Source organism: Salmo trutta, chromosome 13, assembly GCF_901001165.1.
Source record: "Salmo trutta chromosome 13, fSalTru1.1, whole genome shotgun sequence".
In the NCBI taxonomy this organism is placed as follows: domain Eukaryota; kingdom Metazoa; phylum Chordata; class Actinopteri; order Salmoniformes; family Salmonidae; genus Salmo; species Salmo trutta.
Window position 1 is genome coordinate 6,333,256 of NC_042969.1, and position 18,852 is coordinate 6,352,107.

Below are 18,852 nucleotides of genomic sequence, written 5' to 3' on the forward strand. Positions count from 1 at the left end.
CAACATAAATTACTCGTTATGAGAGTAACATTCAAATGGCCAGTTAATCAATTTCTAAGAATTTCTGACCCTTTTTAAAAAAATATTCGCTTAAAATGACATACCAAAATCTATCTGCCTGTAGCTCAGGACCTGAAGCAAGGATATGCATATTCTTGATACCATTTGAAAGGAAACACTTTGACGTTTGTGGAAATGTGAAATTAATATAGGAGAATATAATACATTAGATCTGCTAAAAGATAATACGAAGAAAAAAACATGCGTTTAAAAAAAGAAAAGTTGTCATCTTTGAAATGCAAGAGAAAGCCCAATATATGACCAAGGAATCTAGGCACTATTTAGATTTTGGCCACTAGATGGAAGCAGTCTATGTGCAAAGTTTTAGACAATCAATGAACCATTGCATTTCTGTTCAAAATGTTGTATCAAGACTGCCCAAATGTACCTAATTGGTTTATTAATACATTTTCAATTTCATAACTGTGCACTCTCCTCAAACAATAGCATGGTATTATTTCACTGTAATAGCTACTGTAAATTGGACAGAGCAGTTAGATTAACAAGAATTTAAGCGTTCTGCCCATATCAGATATGTCTATGTCCTTGGAAATGTTCTTGCTGCTTACAACCTCATGCTAATCACATTAGCCTACGTTAGCTCAACCATCCCGCAGGGGGGGACTGATCCTGAAGAGGTCCATAAACAACGTTTCCATCCACAGTTTTTATGCAAGTAAAGTCATACTGTATAAAAAATTATCACGACAGCTGTGATGGAAACATGAAGTTTCGGTACAATTTTATAAATCCCGAGAGATAATTGTTGGTCGACATGGTGGGATCTTTTTTTGTCGTTAAAATTCATTATGTGAGAAATGGCAGTGGAAACGCCTTTATGCACAAATATTGATATAAAAACCATCACAATGAAGTAAACTTGGAGTCAAGCAATGAAATGGTGTGGTCTTTCCACTACGACTTGGGAAACCATGCAGTTTATTAGGCTACAGATGAAACAAGTTATGATGAACTTCAAGGGGTCCTGAAAGTGCAAGTTATGAGCTTGACGCTCCTTTCCAATAGATGTCGAGAGTCTTATTCTGGTGACATGATGATCGATGCTTGACTGCCATTTGACAAATAAAGATATTCTTGCTCTTACCCATAATAATCTCATCATGTAGACTAACCTACCTACATGGCCTACACACACTGTATCTGCGAGCTGTTGGCTATAGTGCACTTGCCAAGACCAGAGTAGGGTCATTTGCTATTTAACGCAACAGTTTATGACAAAATGCGATGGAAACACATTGAACATCAGATTTTTATTTGGTACATGAAAACTTAAGCGAAAAAGTACATTATGTGCACTACGTCATCGCGCACTGATTTTTATCCTCAACAAGTCATCTTGGTGGAAAAACACCACTGGTGAGAAAATGCACATTTTCTTTATGCAGATTTTAGAATATTCGCATGAAAATCTGTTGCCAATTGGATGGAAACCTAGCTACTGGAAACAAAACAATACAATTCTTGCAGAATTTACTAAACATGGTGTTACTGTGCTCAGACGAGACTCGTATCTGATTCAGGCTTTCCAGTCTTATACTTACTTCATACCTTTTCCCTGATCCCAAAACCAAGACAAAGTCTGATTCGCGAAACAAATATTTAGTGTATTAAAACATGTAAGTTGTTACGATGTCTTTTAAAAAAAAGTAAACCAAAGGGGAATGGGCATGAGTTTATCTAAAGCAGTGCTTCTCAATTCCGGCATGTACTGTAGGTGTGATGGTCATGAGTGAGAGGAACCGCAAAATGAAAGGTCATTGATTTAAAGTAACTGTCCATTGTTTACAAATAAGAATTTGTTCTTAACTGACTTGCCTAGTTAAATAAAGCTTGAATAATTTGTATTTATTTTTTATCTAGATTTCTATGAAATTTGACCTATAATTATTTACAATATGTTAAAAAGCAGCTTTTCTGTGTTGGAATGGTGTGGGCATACCGCAACAAAATGGTGTAGGCATATACAAGTCATTAAAAACATTCATGCGAGTAGACCACTGATTGGCCAGCTCATCCTCCTCTAGACCGCTGACACCATACTCTATGAGGAAATAGTAAGCAGTTTGTAAACGGTCTGTTTGAGTTTGAGGTAGGGTTTTTAAGTGTTTTTCCCTAATGTATGCTTTGGCCACAAATATTAATATAGGACGAGTCAACAACATTATTTGGGTATGCATTTTAAAAGTGAGATTTGTACTGGACAGTTACTTTAAGGCAAACATCTAGTAATGGACATTGCCTAATTAAGAGTAAAAAATCTAATCTCATTTCCAGATATGTGCACTGTATGTAAACATTTAATTTCACCTTTAAATACATTATTTTAATTTTAAGCAGACAACATTTTGTAAAAAAAAATTAATAATAATAATATTTAACTTTTGCCCAAAATACCTCTATTTTTCCTGGCTCCTGGTTGAGAGCTCATAGTCCAATCAGATTGTGCTACAGAGGTACATTTTGTCACTGCCCATATTAAGGCTTGGTGTAGTTATACATTTACTCTGTAGTAATCCCCTGTTAAACAGCATTGCACAGCATTGCTTCGATCCCATATGATTTACAAAAACACACACTTACTCGGACATAGCCATAGTACTCTTTGGCCATGCCACTATTGTTGCTTTCGTTCCTACCATCACCACTCCTCTATTGAAGCAGGCCTTTCAAAGTATTTTTGGCAGCGAGTGCACAACAGTCTGTTACCTTTTCCCTATTTCACTTTGCCGTAGGAACTGAATGTTTTTAGCACTGTCCGCTAACTCTGGGTATAGCTCGATGGAAAGTACGTAGTACCCGTCGTACCCCTGCACTTTCCCGCTGCTCAGAAGCTGCCTCTTCTCTCCCTCTGTCCATGGGCGGACGCCCTCCTCGCCGTCGCTCACCCTCTGCTGTTCGTTGGCCCACGCACTCACTAACGCCCTCTGGCGGGCCAACTCAAGCACGCGGGCCTTTTCCTCATCCACCGTGGTGCCATAGCGCACGTGCAGCGCTAGTGGCCCACGACCCAACTCCACGTCTGCGAAGCGACGCGTCCGGCTGTCCATGACCGTGGTGGACTGGGACACGCTGACGTTGACGCCATTCTCCAGGGTCTTATGGCCGCTGGTGAGGCGCAGCGCAGCCAGATCACCGTCGGGCACGCCAGGCTTGACGAAGTAGTGAGTGTCACGGCCTTCCACGGTGAAGTGCAGGTTTTCCAGGTAGAAGGCATTGTTGAGGACTGCGGCCACCTTGATGCAGTCCTCGTTGGCCACATTGAGCGTGTGAGTGTGGGCAGTGCCCTTGTAGATGGCGAACATGACAGCCCTCCCGATAAGGGACTGGGCGGCTGAAAACCAGAACCAGGGCCTCTCACCTCGACGGCCTCGGCCCGCATGGACCTCCGGCAGCCGCTCAAATGACAGGAGGGCATGCGCTTGTCTGGTAACTTCCTGCTGGACACCAGAGATGGACTGTAAAGAGAGTGCAGTGAAACGTTAACATCTGAGCAGAACTTCACACTGCAGTCCATTCAGGAGCAGAAACAGGCTTCAAAGAGTTTACATGTGCCTGCAAGATAATTGTATTACCAGGCAGTGGGATAAAGCTAAAACAAGGTAAAATGCCAGTGGAGATTTTTTTTATATCAAGATCACCTTGCAATTCATGACAGTGTAGTAAGCATTGAATAAACATTCATAATTATTGTGTTAATAATGACAAGTGGAAATGTCACATATGTAGTGCTTTTAAATGTCTGTGTGCATTGCTTTTAAATTTGTATTTTACGAATGTGTAATGCAAGGACAACTATCACACTAGCTTGGATAGCAGAATAGTTATTAATTGGATACAACAAATACAAATTTCAAGATATGTTATTTGCTACTTTTCCCAAATGTTTACACACTGGCCCATGAGGCACAGTGACCCAAACCTGTAACTAATTTAGAAGAACCATGCAACAAATCTGCAATACTACTGGCACATGCTTTGCAATATACTCAGATTGCAATTACATACCAAACTTTTGTGAAAACATAACACACAATTCTCTACCTTAGCACAACCTTCACAACTAAATCCTATTGTGAGCAAATTAAAAGCAACACTGTTCAACAAGCTAAGCTCAATTACCAATAAATCACTTTCACATGTGCAAACACTATTTGCGTAAATGTTCCCTTTGCAGTCAGACCTTTGGTATGGATAAAAAGGCTACATGTGAGTACTCCTGGGTTTGGAGAACAATGGAAGCAAACTTGGCAGAGAGAGGTAGAGGTGGAGGTAGAGGTATAAGTGGAGGTAGAGGTGAAGGTGGAGGAAGACCAAGAACAAGGAGAGTTACCCTCTGATTAAATTTGGGCGACTGTGGTGGACCATGTGGTCAACCATGCTTTGACCTGGAAAGAGGCTGGGCAGAGAGTGCAGCCCAATCTGAGTCGCTTCACAGTAGCATCTATCATTCAGACGTTCCAAAATGAGAATACTGTAGATACGTACTGCAGACACTGGAAATATCTACTACTAAATATGTACTACTTTTACTACTGTAGTACAACATAAAGCACAGTAAAGATTGTAGATTCCAATACATACCGTAAGGGGAAACCAAGTAAACGTTTCAAGTATTACTGTACAGTGCATTCGGAAAGGATTCAGACCCCTTGACTTTTTCCACATTTTGTTACGTTACAGCCTTATTCTAAAATGTATTAAATCATTTTTACCCCTCATCAATCTACACACAATATCCCATAATGACAAAGCAAAAAATGGTTTTAGAAATGTTTGCAAATGTATTAAAATAAAAAAGCTGAAATATGACATTTACATAAGTATTCAGACCCTTTCCTCAGTACTCTGTTGATACACCTTTGGCAGCCATTACAGCCTCGAGTCTTCTTGGGTATGACGCTACAAGCTTGGCACACCTGTATTTTGGAAGTTTCACCCATTCTTCTCTGCAGATCCTCTAAAGCTGGTTGGATGGGGAGCATTGCTGCATAGCTATTTCCAGGCTCTCCAGAGATGTTTGATTGGGTTCAAGTCCGGGCTCTGGCTGGGCCACTCAGGAACATTCAGAGACTTGTCTCGAAGCCACTCCTGCGTTGTCTTGGCTGTGTGCTTAGGGTCGTTGTACTGTTGGAAGGTGAACCTTCGCCCCAGTCTGTGGTCCTGAGACCTCTGGAGCAGGTTTTCATCAAGGATCTCTCTGTACTTTGCTCCGTTCATCTTTCCCTCAATTGTGACTAGTCTCCTAGTCCCTGCTGCTGAAAAACATCCCTACAGCATGATGCTGCCACCACCACCAGGTTTCCTCCAGATGTGACACTTGGCATTCAGGCCAAAGAGTTCAATATTGGTTTCATCAGATCAGAGAATCTTGATTCTCATGGTCAGTGTCCTTTAGGTCCCTTTTGGCAAAATCCAAGTGGGCTGTCTTGTGCCTTTCACTGAAGAGTGGCTTCCGTCTGGCCACTCTACCGTAAAGGCCTGAATGGTGGAGTGCTGCAGAGATGGTTGTACTTCTGGAAGGTTCTCCCATCTCCACAGAGGAACTCTGGAGCTCTGTCAAACTGGCCATTGGTCTTGGTCACCTTCCTGACAAAGGCCCTTCTCCCCCGATTGCTCAGTTTGGCCATGCGGCCAGCTCTAGGAAGAGTCTTGGTGGTTCCAAACTTCTTCCATTTAAGAATGACAGAGGCCACTGTGTTCTTGCGGACCTTCAATGCTGCAGAAATGTCTTGGTACCCTTCCCCAGATCACAATCCTGTCTCATAGCTCTACGGACAATTCCTTCCACTGTGGCTTGGTTTTTGCTCTGACATGCACCGTCAACTGTGGGACCTTATAATGTCAGGTGTGTGCCTTTCCAAATCATGAGCAATCAATTGAATTTACCACAGGTGGACTCCAATCAAGTCGTAGAAACATCTCAAGGATTGAAACAGGATACCTGAGCTCAATTTTGAGTCTCAGCGCAAAGGGCCTGAATACATATGTAAATAAGGTATCTGTTTCTTTTATACATTCAGTCATACATACATACATTTGCAAAAAAAACAACAACACTGTTTTCGCTTTGTCCTTATGAGGTATTTTGTGTAGACTGATGAGATTTGTTTTTATTTAATCAATTTCAGCATAAGGCTGTAACATAACAGAATGTGGAAGAAGTGAAGAGTTCTGAATACTTTCCCAATGCACTGCATGTATGAAAAATGGTGCTATACTACTTTGTAACATGTTTATCTTGTATACTGTATTACTGTAGTGTTTACTGTACTATATGCTATTTTGTTTTTGTAGAACTGAAAGACGACCACCACGTGGTGGTAGAACGCGTCTATTTACAGACGAACAGGAGCCTGCCATTGTGCAAATGGAAGTTGTAAATAATGCCATAAGACTGTGGTAAATCCAACAACAAATTATTGAAAACAAGAGTGAGCTCATCATAGCCCCCATCCTTGGGGCTTTCCTGTTCTGCATGTTATTCTGGCATTAATACGTATCACATATCAGATGGCAAACAATGTACAAATAATATATATCATTGAGTTAATAAAGCCACATACAAACATGGTCTCTTTTTTGTTTTCTTGAGTAAGGCAGGTCCAAAATGCAGGTGTTTCAGCCTAGCTCAGTGCTTTCTGTGGTGGTGGGGCAGCCAGCAGAAAATACGGAGCGTTGGGCCGTGATTGGCTCTGTATTATGTCACTCATGGGGACACTACGTCACCGCAAAGTCTAAGAGGGAACCTTGAAAATTCTAGCCCTTTGGGTGCTGCCATAGTGTTACATTAGAAGTGCCCATCCAAGAAGGCTCAAGGTCATTGGCCACAGATAAAATGACGTCAAATCATGATATATGTACAGTAGCTTTGATTGGACTGATCATGTCAACATCATACTTTCAAAATCTTAGCAAGCAGTCATCATGAATCAAATCGACAATCTACTGGCAAATCCTTTTTAATCCTTGTCATATGAAGAGAAATGAAGATAAAACGTATCGGTGCACTTCGGCCATAAATATTACACAACAAGTTAGAAATCTCAAATTCAACGAGTGGTTTGGAAGGAATCAGTGACACTGTGGTCTCAAATCTGGGATTAAGGGCTCTTTTCCAAGTTTAAAATGATAAACATTCAACATTGGCCATGCTGTCAACGAAGCATTATTTGTGCCGCACCCAAAACAACTGTTAACTCGGAACTGCGAAAACTTGACTTCAGTGAGTTCAAGACAATTGGGATGTCAGGAATAAACGAGGTCCGACTGGTAAAATATGTTTCAACGGTCATCCAACTCGGAATTGTAAATCCGGCCTCCAGTTGCTTTGAAAGCACCATAAATCCAGAGAATGCCAGAATTTGATGACAAAATTTGCTCATGAAGGACCGTCGTGCCACCTTCCTGTTCAAGTGAGCACAGCACAACAATGTGAGTCCATATGCCAGGGAGTTATGTATACTGTAGCTAAGAAAGTAATACTAGGTGTATGTTGTGTAGTAAGCTATTAGTAGTCCATGTGCCTCACCCTAATAATTTGGTCTATTTACTCCTCTTAATTGTGCCTACTGTTCTGACTTGGTGGTGCACATGCAGCCTATAACCTGTTTTAGAGAAATGTAATCATCGAATATTGTAAGAGCTTTCATTGTCTGCTTATATGCCCCCTTCATTTATCCTACGGTTCTGACTTGGTGAACAGGGAGAACATTGTAAGAACAACCCTTGTTCTGAATTCTCAAAAGTGCAAAACAAATAGTTACATTGACTAACTTTACGTCCGTTCTTGCTCGCTCAATGTCTTAATCGAAATTACGGATTGCCTCTTATCCACTTGTCGTCCCCTTATGCCATAGTTTGTACATCTCAATTGTCATTAGAAACCCCATTTGTTTAAGCAAGTCAGCCATATCCGCTATGTTTTTTTTAAAGGCAGTAAATGAGGCTGAATGAACTGTTTCGCTGCCAGACAAGGCTCCGCTGATAGCCAGGTTTAGCAGTGGTAAAGTGTTGGGACTGATGTTGGGACAGCTTTATGTAGGCCTAACAGTTTGTGGGCACCGTTTGTCACCGTTATAGTGCAACTAATGTATTGTTTAGTGTTGTGTTGTGTAGTGGCTTTGCTGGCATGCATCCCACTTTTTTACATGCTAAAATCGGCACTGAGGATAACACAGGGCCACCAAGCGGCAAGCTCCCAAGGACTGTGGGCTCTCATTCTCTGTGGCCAATGTGAGTAAGACATTTAAGTGTTAACCCTCGCAAGGCTGCCGGCCCAGACGGCATCCCTAGCCGCGTCCTCAGAGCATGCGCAGACCAGCTGGCTAAAGTGATTACTGACATATTCAATCTCTCCCTATCCCAGTCTGCTGTCCCCACTTGCTTCAAGATGACCACCATTGTTCCTGTACCCAAGAAGGCAAAGGTAACTGATCTACAGTGGCAAGAAAAAGTATGTGAACCCCTTGGAAATACCTGGATTTCTGCATAAATTGGTCATAAAATTTGATCTGATCTTCATCTAGGTCACAACAATAGACAATCACAGTCTGCTTAAACTAATAACACTCAAACAATTATTAATGTTCATGTCTTTATTGAACACACTGTGTAAACATCCACAGTGCAGGGTGGAAAAAGTATGTGAACTCTTGGATTTAATAACCCACTGTCACGATTCCCACCGACGGTGGCGCCCCCTCCTGCTCGGGTGGCGCTCGGCGGTCGTCGTCACCGGCCTATTAGCTGCCACTGATTCCCCTTTTTGGTTTTCCCTTTTTTTGGTTTTGTGCACCTGTGTTGAGTGTGGTTAATTAGCGGGGCTATTTATGTGAGCTGGTCCGCTTCCGTGTTGTGCGGGATTATTTCAATGTTAACCTGTTAGGGTATAGGGGGCAGTATTTTCACGGCTGGATAAAAAAATGTACCCGATTTAATCTGGTTACTAATCCTACCCAGTAACTACAATATGCATATACTTATTATATATGAATAGAAAACACCCTAAAGTTTCTAAAACTGTTTGAATGGTGTCTGTGAGTATAACAGAACTCATTTGGCAGGCAAAACCCTGAGACAGATTCTGACAGGAAGTGGATACCTGATGTGTTGAATTAACTTTAAGCCTATACCATTGAAAAACAAAGGGGGTGAGGAATGTTTTGGCACTTCCTATTGATTCCACAAGATGTCCCCAGCCTTTACAAAGTGTTTTGAGTCTTCTACAGTGAGATCTGACTGAAGAAGAGCCTTGGAACGTGATGGCCCATTAGACACCTGGCGTGCGAGTTGATGGTGGGTACTCTCATTCCGAAACGTTTTAAAAGAGAACCCAATGGTCCGCCTTGAATTTTATTCATGTTCTGGTTAAAAAAGGCCCTAATGATTTATGCGATACAACGTTTGACATGTTTGAACGAACTTAAATATATTTTTTCCGTTCTTGAAGTGAAGTGAAGTCCGGCTGGCTTAGATCATGTGCTACAACACGGAGGTTTTTGGACATAAATGATGAGCTTTTTTGAACAAAACTACATTCGTTATGGACCTGGGATTCTTTGGAAGTGACATCTGATGAAGAGAATCAAAGGTAATGGATTATTTACATAGTATTTTCAATTTTAGATCTCTCCAACATGGTGGTTAGTCTGTATCGCAATGCGTATTTTTCTGGCGCAGTGCTCAGATTATTGCAAAGTGTGATTTCCCAGTAAGGTTAATTTTAAATCTGGCAAGTCCATTGCGTTCAAGAGATGTAAATCTATAATTCTTTGAATGACAATATAATATTTTACCAATGTTTTCTAATATTAATTAATTATTTTGTTGTCATGACTTGACTGCCGGTATTGGAGGGAAACGATTTCCTGAACATCAACGCCATGTTTTTAGATATAAATATGAACTTGATAGAACTAAAAATGCATGCATTGTCTAACATAATGTCCTAGGAGTGTCATCTGATGGAGATTGTAAAAGGTTAGTGCATAATTTTAGCTGATTTTATGGTTTTGGTGACGCCTGTCTTTGAATCGACAATGCATTACACACAGCTATTGTCAATGTACTCTCCTAACAACCTAACTTTATGCTTTCCCCGTAAAACCTTTTTGAAATCGGACAACGTGGTTAGATTAAGAAGATGTTTATCTTTCAAAGGCTGTAAGTTAGTTGTATGTTTGAGAAATTTGAATTTTGACATTTATTTGGTTTCAAATTTGCCGCTCTTGAAATGCACCTGCTGTTGATAGGGTGCGCCACGGGTGGCACGCTAACGTCCCACATAGCCCCAAGAAGTTAACGGTTCATGTTCGTGTCGGCGCTATTCTACGCCGTGTGTACTTTCTCCCCTGTGTTTGGGAATATTTTGTTTCAGTAGTGAGTCTACATTAAATACGCCACTACCCTGTGCTCGCTGCTTCCTGTGCCTCATTCCTTCACCACGACTGCCAATCCGTTACAGAATCCCGCACCGTGAAAAGGCATGGAATCAGCAGGAGCAGCGGCCACCCCTGTCCCCTCGATGGAGGAACGCGTCCTCCACCACACTACGGTCCTCCACCGCATAGGATCCGCGATGGACCAGATGATGGAGAGGATGGACAGATGGGAGAGAAGTGGTCTCCTCTCTCCACCTCCGGCTCCACCGATGCAGCCACCTCCTCCTCCCACTACGTCTGGCTCAGGCGCGCTTCGTCTGGCGCTCCCGAGGGAGTACGATGGGGCGGCGGCTGGGTGCCAGGGATTTCTGCTCCAGCTCGAGCTGTACCTGGCCACGGTCAGACCTGCTCCCTCGGGAGAGGAGAGCGTGAGTGCCCTCGTTTCCTGCCTGACGGGCCGAGCTCTGGAGTGGGCTAATGCGGTCTGGAATGGCCCAGACTCGGCGAGGGACCATTATCCAGAGTTCACCCGCCGCTTTCGGGCCGTGTTCGACCACCCTCCGGAGGGAAGAGCGGCGGGTGAACGGCTGTTCCACCTCAGGCAGGAGACGAGGAGCGCTCAGGACTTCGCATTGGAGTTCAGGACCTTGGCTGCTGGGGCGGGGTTGAACGACAGGGCCCTCATAGACCACTATAGATGCAGTCTCCGGGCGGACGTCCGTAGGGAGCTGGCCTGTCGAGATGCAGCTCTATCCCTGGACGAGCTCATCGACATGTCCATTCGTTTGGACAATCTGCTGGCTGCCCGCGGGCGTTCGAAGAGGGTCCTGCCCGTTCCACCTTCGTGCACCCCCGCCCCTACCCCTATGGAGGTGGGGGGGGCCGTGCCAAGGGACACCGGAGGAGCTGGCTCCTCCTGCCCCAGCTGTGGTCGGAGAGGACACACGGCCGACCGGTGCTGGAGGAGCCAGTCTGGGAGTCGAGAGGGCAGGCAGAACACTTCTCGGTCACCCCAGGTGAGTCGGCACCAGATTCGGGCAGGCAGGCAGAACACTTCTCGGTCACCCCAGGTGAGTCGGCACCAGTGCCGTTAGATTCCCCCTTCCCCGTGCACTCCCTAGATAGCCGACCATTAGGGTCAGGGCTAGTCAGGGAGTCTACGGTGCCACTGGACATGGTAACGCAGGGGAATCATAAGGAACGCATTAGTTTTTTCCTTATTGATTCGCCTGCGTTTCCGGTGGTGCTGGGGGTCCCCTGGCTGGCTGGTCACAATCCCCATATTTCGTGGAAACAGGGGGTTCTCCAGGGGTGGTCAGAGGAGTGGTCAGGGAGGTGTCTAGGAGTTTCCATAGGTGCCACGTCGGTGGAGAGTCCAGACCAGGTGTCCCCCGTGCGCATTCCCCCTGAGTACGCCGATTTGGCGATCGCCTTCTGTAAAAAGAGGGCGACTAAATTACCACCCCATCGACAGGGGGATTGTGCGATAGACCTCCAGGTTAACGCTGCGCTTCCCAGGAGTCACGTGTACCCCTTGTCACAGGAGGAGACAGCGGCTATGGAGACATATGTCACTGAATCCCTGGGACAGGGGTACATTCGGCCCTCCATCTCACCCGCCTCCTCGAGTTTCTTTTTTGTGAAGAAAAAGGAGGGAGGTCTGCGTCCGTGCATTGATTACAGAGGTCTAAACGCTATCACGGTGGGGTTTAGTTACCCACTACCTCTCATCGCTACGGCGGTGGAATCATTTCACGGAGCAAAGTTCTTCACAAAACTGGATCTTAGGAGCACGTATAACCTGGTGCGTATCAAGAAGGGAGACGAGTGGAAAACCGCCTTTAGTACCACATCGGGCCATTATGAGTACCTCGTCATGCCGTATGGGTTGAAAAATGCTCCAGCCGTCTTTCAATCCTTTGTTGACGAGATTCTCAGGGACCTGCACGGGCAGGGCGTGATAGTCTATATCGATGACATTCTGATATATTCCGCCACCCGCTCCGCGCATGTGTCCCTGGTGCGCAAGGTGCTTGGTAGACTGCTGGAGCATGACCTATACGTTAAGGCTGAGAAGTGTGTGTTTTCCAAACGAGCCGTTTCCTTTCTGGGTTATCGCATTTCCACCACGGGGGTGGTGATGGAGTGTGACCGCGTTAAGGCCGTGCGTAATTGGCCGACTCCAACCACGGTGAAGGAGGTGCAGCGGTTCTTAGGCTTTGCCAATTACTACCGGAGGTTTATCCGGGGTTTTGGCCAGGTAGCGGCTCCCATTACCTCACTGCTGAAGGGGGGGCCGGTGCGTTTGCGATGGTCGACGGAGGCGGAGGGAGCCTTCAAGAAGTTGAAGACCCTGTTCACCGACGCACCCGTGTTGGCGCACCCGGACCCGTCTCTAGCATTCATACTGGAGGTGGACGCATCCGAGGCTGGGGTGGGTGCCGTGCTATCACAGCGCTCGGGTACGCCATCGAAACTCCGCCCCTGCGCTTTCTTTTCAAGGAAGCTCAGTTCGGCGGAGCGTAACTATGATGTGGGGGACAGGGAGTTGCTAGCGGTGGTAAAAGCTTTGAGGGTGTGGCGGCACTGGCTTGAGGGGGCTAAACACCCCTTTCTCATCTGGACTGACCACCGAAACCTGGAGTACATCCGGGCAGCGAGGAGACTGAATCCGCGTCAGGCAATGTGGGCCATGTTCTTCGCCCGGTTTAGGTTCACTATCTCCTATAGACCGGGTTCCTTTAACACTAGAGCCGACGCGCTGTCCCGTCTCTATGACACGGAGGACCGGTCCATCGATCCAACTCCCATCATTCCAGCATCTAGGCTGGTGGCACCGGTGGTATGGGAGGTGGACGCGGACATCGAGCGGGCATTAGTGTTGGAACCTGCGCCTGCGCAGGTTCCCGTGGGTCGCATGTATGTGCCGCTCGGTGTTCGTGATCGTTTGATTCGATGGGCGCACACGCTACCTACGGCGGGTCATCCTGGTGTGGCGAGGACAGTGCGGAGTCTCAGGGGGAAGTACTGGTGGCCCAACTTGTCTAAGGACGTGAGGTCCTATGTCTCTTCCTGTTCGGTGTGCGCTCAGAGTAAGGCTCCTAGGCATCTACCGAGAGGGAAGTTACAGCCCCTCCCCGTTCCATAACGGCCATGGTCGCACCTGTCTATAGATTTCTTGACAGATCTTCTCCCCTCTCAGGGGAACACTGCGATTCTGGTGGTTGTGGATCGGTTCTCTAAGTCCTGCCGTCTCCTCCCATTGCCCGGTCTCCCTACGGCCCTGCAGACTGCGGAGGCCCTATTTACCCACGTCTTCCGGCACTACGGGGTGCCGGAGGACATTGTCTCTGATCGAGGTTCCCAGTTCACATCCCGGGTCTGGAGGGCGTTTATGGAGCGGCTGGGGGTCTCGGTCAGTTTGACCTCCGGTTTTCACCCCGAGAGCAATGGGCAGGCGGAGAGGGTGAACCAGGAGGTGGGCAGGTTTCTGAGGTCGTATTGCCAGGACCGGCCAGGGGAGTGGGCGAGGTACATTCCCTGGGCGGAGTTAGCCTAGAACTCACTTCGCCACTCCTCTACTAACATGTCACCCTTTCAGTGTGTTTTGGGTTACCAGCCGGTCCTGGCACCATGGCACCGGAGTCAGACCGAGGCTCCTGCGGTGGAGGACTGGGTACAGCACTCCAAGGAGACCTGGAGAGCCGTCCAGGACTCCCTAAAGGAGGCCAGTGGACGGCAGAAGAGGAGTGCTGACCGCCACCGCAGTGAGGCACCCGTGTTTGTACCGGGAGACAGGGTCTGGCTCTCGACCCGGAACCTGCCCCTCCGCGTGCCCTGCCGGAAGCTGGGGCCGCAGTGTGTGGGGCCATTTAAAGTCCTGAGGAGGATAAACGAGGTGTGTTATCGGTTACAACTCCCTTCCTATTACCGTATTAACCCCTCGTTTCATGTGTCTCTCCTCAGGCCGGTGGTAGCTGGTCCCCTGCAGGAAGGTGAGGTGCTGGAGGTCCCTCCACCCCCTCTGGACATCGGGGGGTCCCCGGCATACAGCGTACGGGCCATTCTGGACTCGAGACGCCGGGCGACGGGCCTGCAGTACCTCGTGGACTGGGAGGGGTACGGCCCGGAGGAGAGGTGCTGGGTGCCGGCGGAGGACGTCTTGGACCCATCCATGTTGAAGGATTTCCATCGCCTCCGTCCGGATCGCCCTGCGCCTCGCCCTCCGGGTCGTCCTCGAGGCCGGTGTCGGCGCGCTGCGGGAGCCGCGCATCAGGAGGGGGGGTACTGTCACGATTCCCACCGACGGTGGCGCCCCCTCCTGCTCGGGTGGCGCTCGGCGGTCGTCGTCACCGGCCTATTAGCTGCCACTGATTCCCCTTTTTGGTTTTCCCTTTTTTTGGTTTTGTGCACCTGTGTTGAGTGTGGTTAATTAGCGGGGCTATTTATGTGAGCTGGTCCGCTTCCGTGTTGTGCGGGATTATTTCAATGTTAACGGTTCATGTTCGTGTCGGCGCTATTCTACGCCGTGTGTACTTTCTCCCCTGTGTTTGGGAATATTTTGTTTCAGTAGTGAGTCTACATTAAATACGCCACTACCCTGTGCTCGCTGCTTCCTGTGCCTCATTCCTTCACCACGACTGCCAATCCGTTACACCCACCTTTGGCAGCAATAATCTCAACCAAACGTTTCTGTAGTTGCGGATCAGACCTGCACAACGGGCAGGAAGAATTTTGGACCATTCCTCTTTACAAAACTGTTACAGTTCAGCAATATTCTTGGGATGGCTGGTGTGAACTGCTCTCTTGAGGTCATGCCACAGCATCTCAATCGGGTTGAGGTCAGGACTCTGACTGGGCCACTCCAGAAGATTTATTTTATTTTGTTGAAGCCATTCTGTTGTTGATTTACTTCTGTGTTTTGGGTTGTTGTCCTGTGCCTTTTTTTCTCCATACATAGTGATGTGTGTTTCTTCCAAACAACTCAACTGTAGTTTCATCTGTCCGCAGAATATTTTGCCAGTAGCGCTGGGGAACATCCAGGTGCACTTTTGCAAACTTCAGACGTGCAGCAATGTTTTTTTTAGACAGCAGTGGCTTCTTCTGTTGTGTCCTCCAATGAACACCATTCTTGTTTAGTGTTTTACGTATCGTAGACTCGTAAACAGAGATGTTACCATGTTACCAAGTCTTTAGCTGACACTCTAGGATTCTTCTTAACCTCATTGAGCATTCTGCACTGTGCTCTTGCAGTCATCTTTGCAGGACGGCCACTCCTAGGGAGAGTAGCAACAGTGCTGAACTTCTCTCCATTTATAGAGAATTTGTCTTACTGTGGACTGATGAACAACAATGCTTTTAGAGATACTTTTGTAACCCTTTCCAGCTTTATGCAAGTCAACAATTCTTAATCTTAGGTCTTAATCTTGTGACCAATAAAATTTGATTTGATATACACTCCCGGTCAAAAGTTTTAGAACACCTACTCATTCCAGGGTTTTCCTTTATTTTTACTATTTTCTACATTGTATAATAATAGTGAAGATATCAAAACTATGTAACTACACACATTGAATCATGTAGTAACCAAAAAGGTGTTAAACAAATCAAAAAAATATACAGTATCTCACAAAAGTGAGTACACCCCTCACATTGTTGTAAATATCTGAGTATAACTTTTCATGTGACAACACTGAAGAAATGACACTTTGCTACAATGTAAAGTAGTGAGTGTACAGCTTGTATAACAGTGTAAAGTTGCTGTCCCCTCAAAATAACTCAACACACAGCCATTAATGTCTAAACCGCTGGCAACAAAAGTGAGTACACCCCTAAGTGAAAATGTCCAAATTGGGCCCAATTAGCCATTTTCCACCCCCGGTGTCATGTGACTCGTTAGTGTTATAAGGTCTCAGGTGTGAATGGGGAGCAGGTGTGTTAAATGTGGTGTCATTGCTCTCACACTCCCTCATACTGACTGGTCACTGGAAGTTCAACATGGCACCTCATGGCAAAGAACTCTCTGAGGATCTGAAAAAAAGAATTGTTGCTCTACATAAAGATGGCCTGGGCTATAAGAAGATTGCCAAGACCCTGAAACTGAGCTGCAGCATGGTGGCCAAGACCATACAGCGGTTTAACAGGACAGGTTCCACTCAAAACAGGCCTCGCCATGGTCGACCAAAGAAGTTGAGTGTACGTGCTCAGCGTCATATCCAGAGGTTGTCTTTGGGAAATAGACGTATGAGTGCTGCCAGCATTGCTACAGAGGTTGAAGGGGTGGGGGGCCCGCAAACAGTTTGCTGAAGACAAGCAGACTAAGGACATGGATTACTGGAACCATGTCCTGCGGTCTGATGAGACCAAGAAACTTATTTTGTTCAGATGGTGTCAAGCATGTGAGGAGTACAAAGGTGAGGAGTACAAAGACAAGTGTGTCTTGCCTACAGTCAAGCATGGTGGTGGGAGTGTCATGGTCTGGGGCTGCATGAGTGCTGCCGGCACTGGGGAGCTACAGTTCATTGAGGGAACCATGAATGCCAACATGTACTGTGACATACTGAAGCAGAGCATGATCCCCTCCCTTCGGAGACTGGGCCGCAGGGCAGTATTCCAACATGATAACAACCCCAAACACACCTCCAAGACGACCACTGCCTTGCTAAAGAATCTGAGGGTAAAGGTGATGGACTGGCCAAGCATGTCTCCAGACCTAAACCCTATTGAGCATCTGTGAGGCATCCTCAAACGGAAGGTGGAGGAGTGCAAGGTCTCTTATCATCCACCAGCTCCGTGATGTCGTCATGGAGGAGTGGAAGAGGACTCCAGTGGCAACCTGTGAAGCTCTGGTGAACTCCATGCCCAAGACTGTTAAGGCAGTGCTGGAAAATGATGGTGGCCACACAAAATATTGACACTTTGGGCTCAATTTGGATATTTTCAATTAGGGGTGTACTCACTTTTGTTGCCAGCGGTTTAGACATGAATGGCTGTGTGTTGTGTTATTTTGAGGGGACAGCAAATGTACACTGTTATACAAGCTGTACACTCACTACTTTACAGTGTTGCAAAGTGTCATTTCTTCAGTGTTGTCACATGAAAAGATATACTCAAATATTTACAAAAATGTGAGGGGTGTACTCACTTTTGTGAGATACTGTATATATTTGTGAATCTTCAAATAGCCACCCTTTGCCTTGATGACAGTTTTGCAAACTCTTTTTTGGTTACTACATGATTCCATATGTGCTATTTCATAGTTTTGATGTATTCACTATTATTCAACAATGTAGAAAATGGTAAATATAAAGAAAAACCCTTGAATGAGTAGGTGTGTCACGTCCTGACCAGTAAAAGGGGTTGTTTGTTATTGTAGTTTGGTCAGGGCGTGGCAGAGGGTGTTTGTTTAGTGTGTTTCGGGGATTTTGGTTTTGTTCTATGTTATTCTATTTGTATGTGTTTATCTAGTTTTTCTATTTCTATGTTGGGGTTTTGGAACGACCTCCAATTAGAGACAGCTGGTTGTCGTTGCCTCTAATTGGAGGCCATATTTAAGTGGGTTAATTTTCTCTTGTGTTTGTGGGTGGTTGTTTCCGTGTATAGTCTGAGCACCTTACAGGACTGTTTTCGTCGTTTGTTTTGTATCAGTGTTTTTTCTCTTTAATAAAAGAAGATGATTCATATACCCGCTGCATTTTGGTCTACCTACAACGACGCTTGTGACAAGGTGTTCTGAAACATTTGACCGGTAGTGTATATTTACTGTACATTTGCATTTTTACTGTATGTGTGCTTAGAGTATGCTGTTTAAAATGTATTGAGTCATGTTGAAATCTAAAACAAAAATTTTTGCATTCGTGTGACTTTCTTGTTTGAGTATACACAAACAATATACAGTATTGAACATGTCACAGTGTGATCTGGGTTGTCACCAAGTTGGATTCATTTTATTTGTTTGTGGGTCTCATTTGTATGCAGAGTTTCATTTTGAGAAGGGAGTACATGATTTTGATTGCGGCATTTCATTTTGCAAGATGTCTGTGGGGTTTAGGGAAATTGGCTAACTGTTTTGTGTACCTGAGATGTAGTATCAGCAAACGTGTGTTAGCAATTGGGAAAAACTATAATCAAAGAATAAATGTAAATGCAATTTGTACTTGTTCCTATGCAAAAGCTGTCCAATTAAATGGGATGCTTTGGGCTAAATAGCATTCCAATTAAAAACATGGGGCTACAGAACAAAATATACATTTAATAGAAAACTGTGGAGCATGCTTCTTTTCACCCCGGAATTTTGCTTGTTTGTCAAAGTGCCTGATATTCAGCCAGCAAACAACTATGGTCTTTTAGATCACCTTGTTTACTATACATTTACCTAATATATGGATCGCAA

At 45.6% G+C, this 18,852-nt stretch overlaps 1 protein-coding gene across 8 annotated transcripts in view; it reads right to left on the bottom strand.

Moving 5' to 3' along the window:
• Positions 1–1,316: 1,316 nt before the first annotated feature.
• Positions 1,317–18,852, bottom strand: part of LOC115205111 (teneurin-3) — a 219,082-nt gene continuing 201,546 nt past the window's right edge. For all 8 annotated transcript variants that reach the window (XM_029770775.1, XM_029770773.1, XM_029770774.1 and 5 more), the window contains one exon: positions 1,317–3,536. In XM_029770775.1, coding sequence (XP_029626635.1) covers positions 2,784–3,536 — 753 coding nt within the window. In that variant the 3' untranslated portion in view covers positions 1,317–2,783. The remainder of the gene's footprint in view (positions 3,537–18,852) is intronic.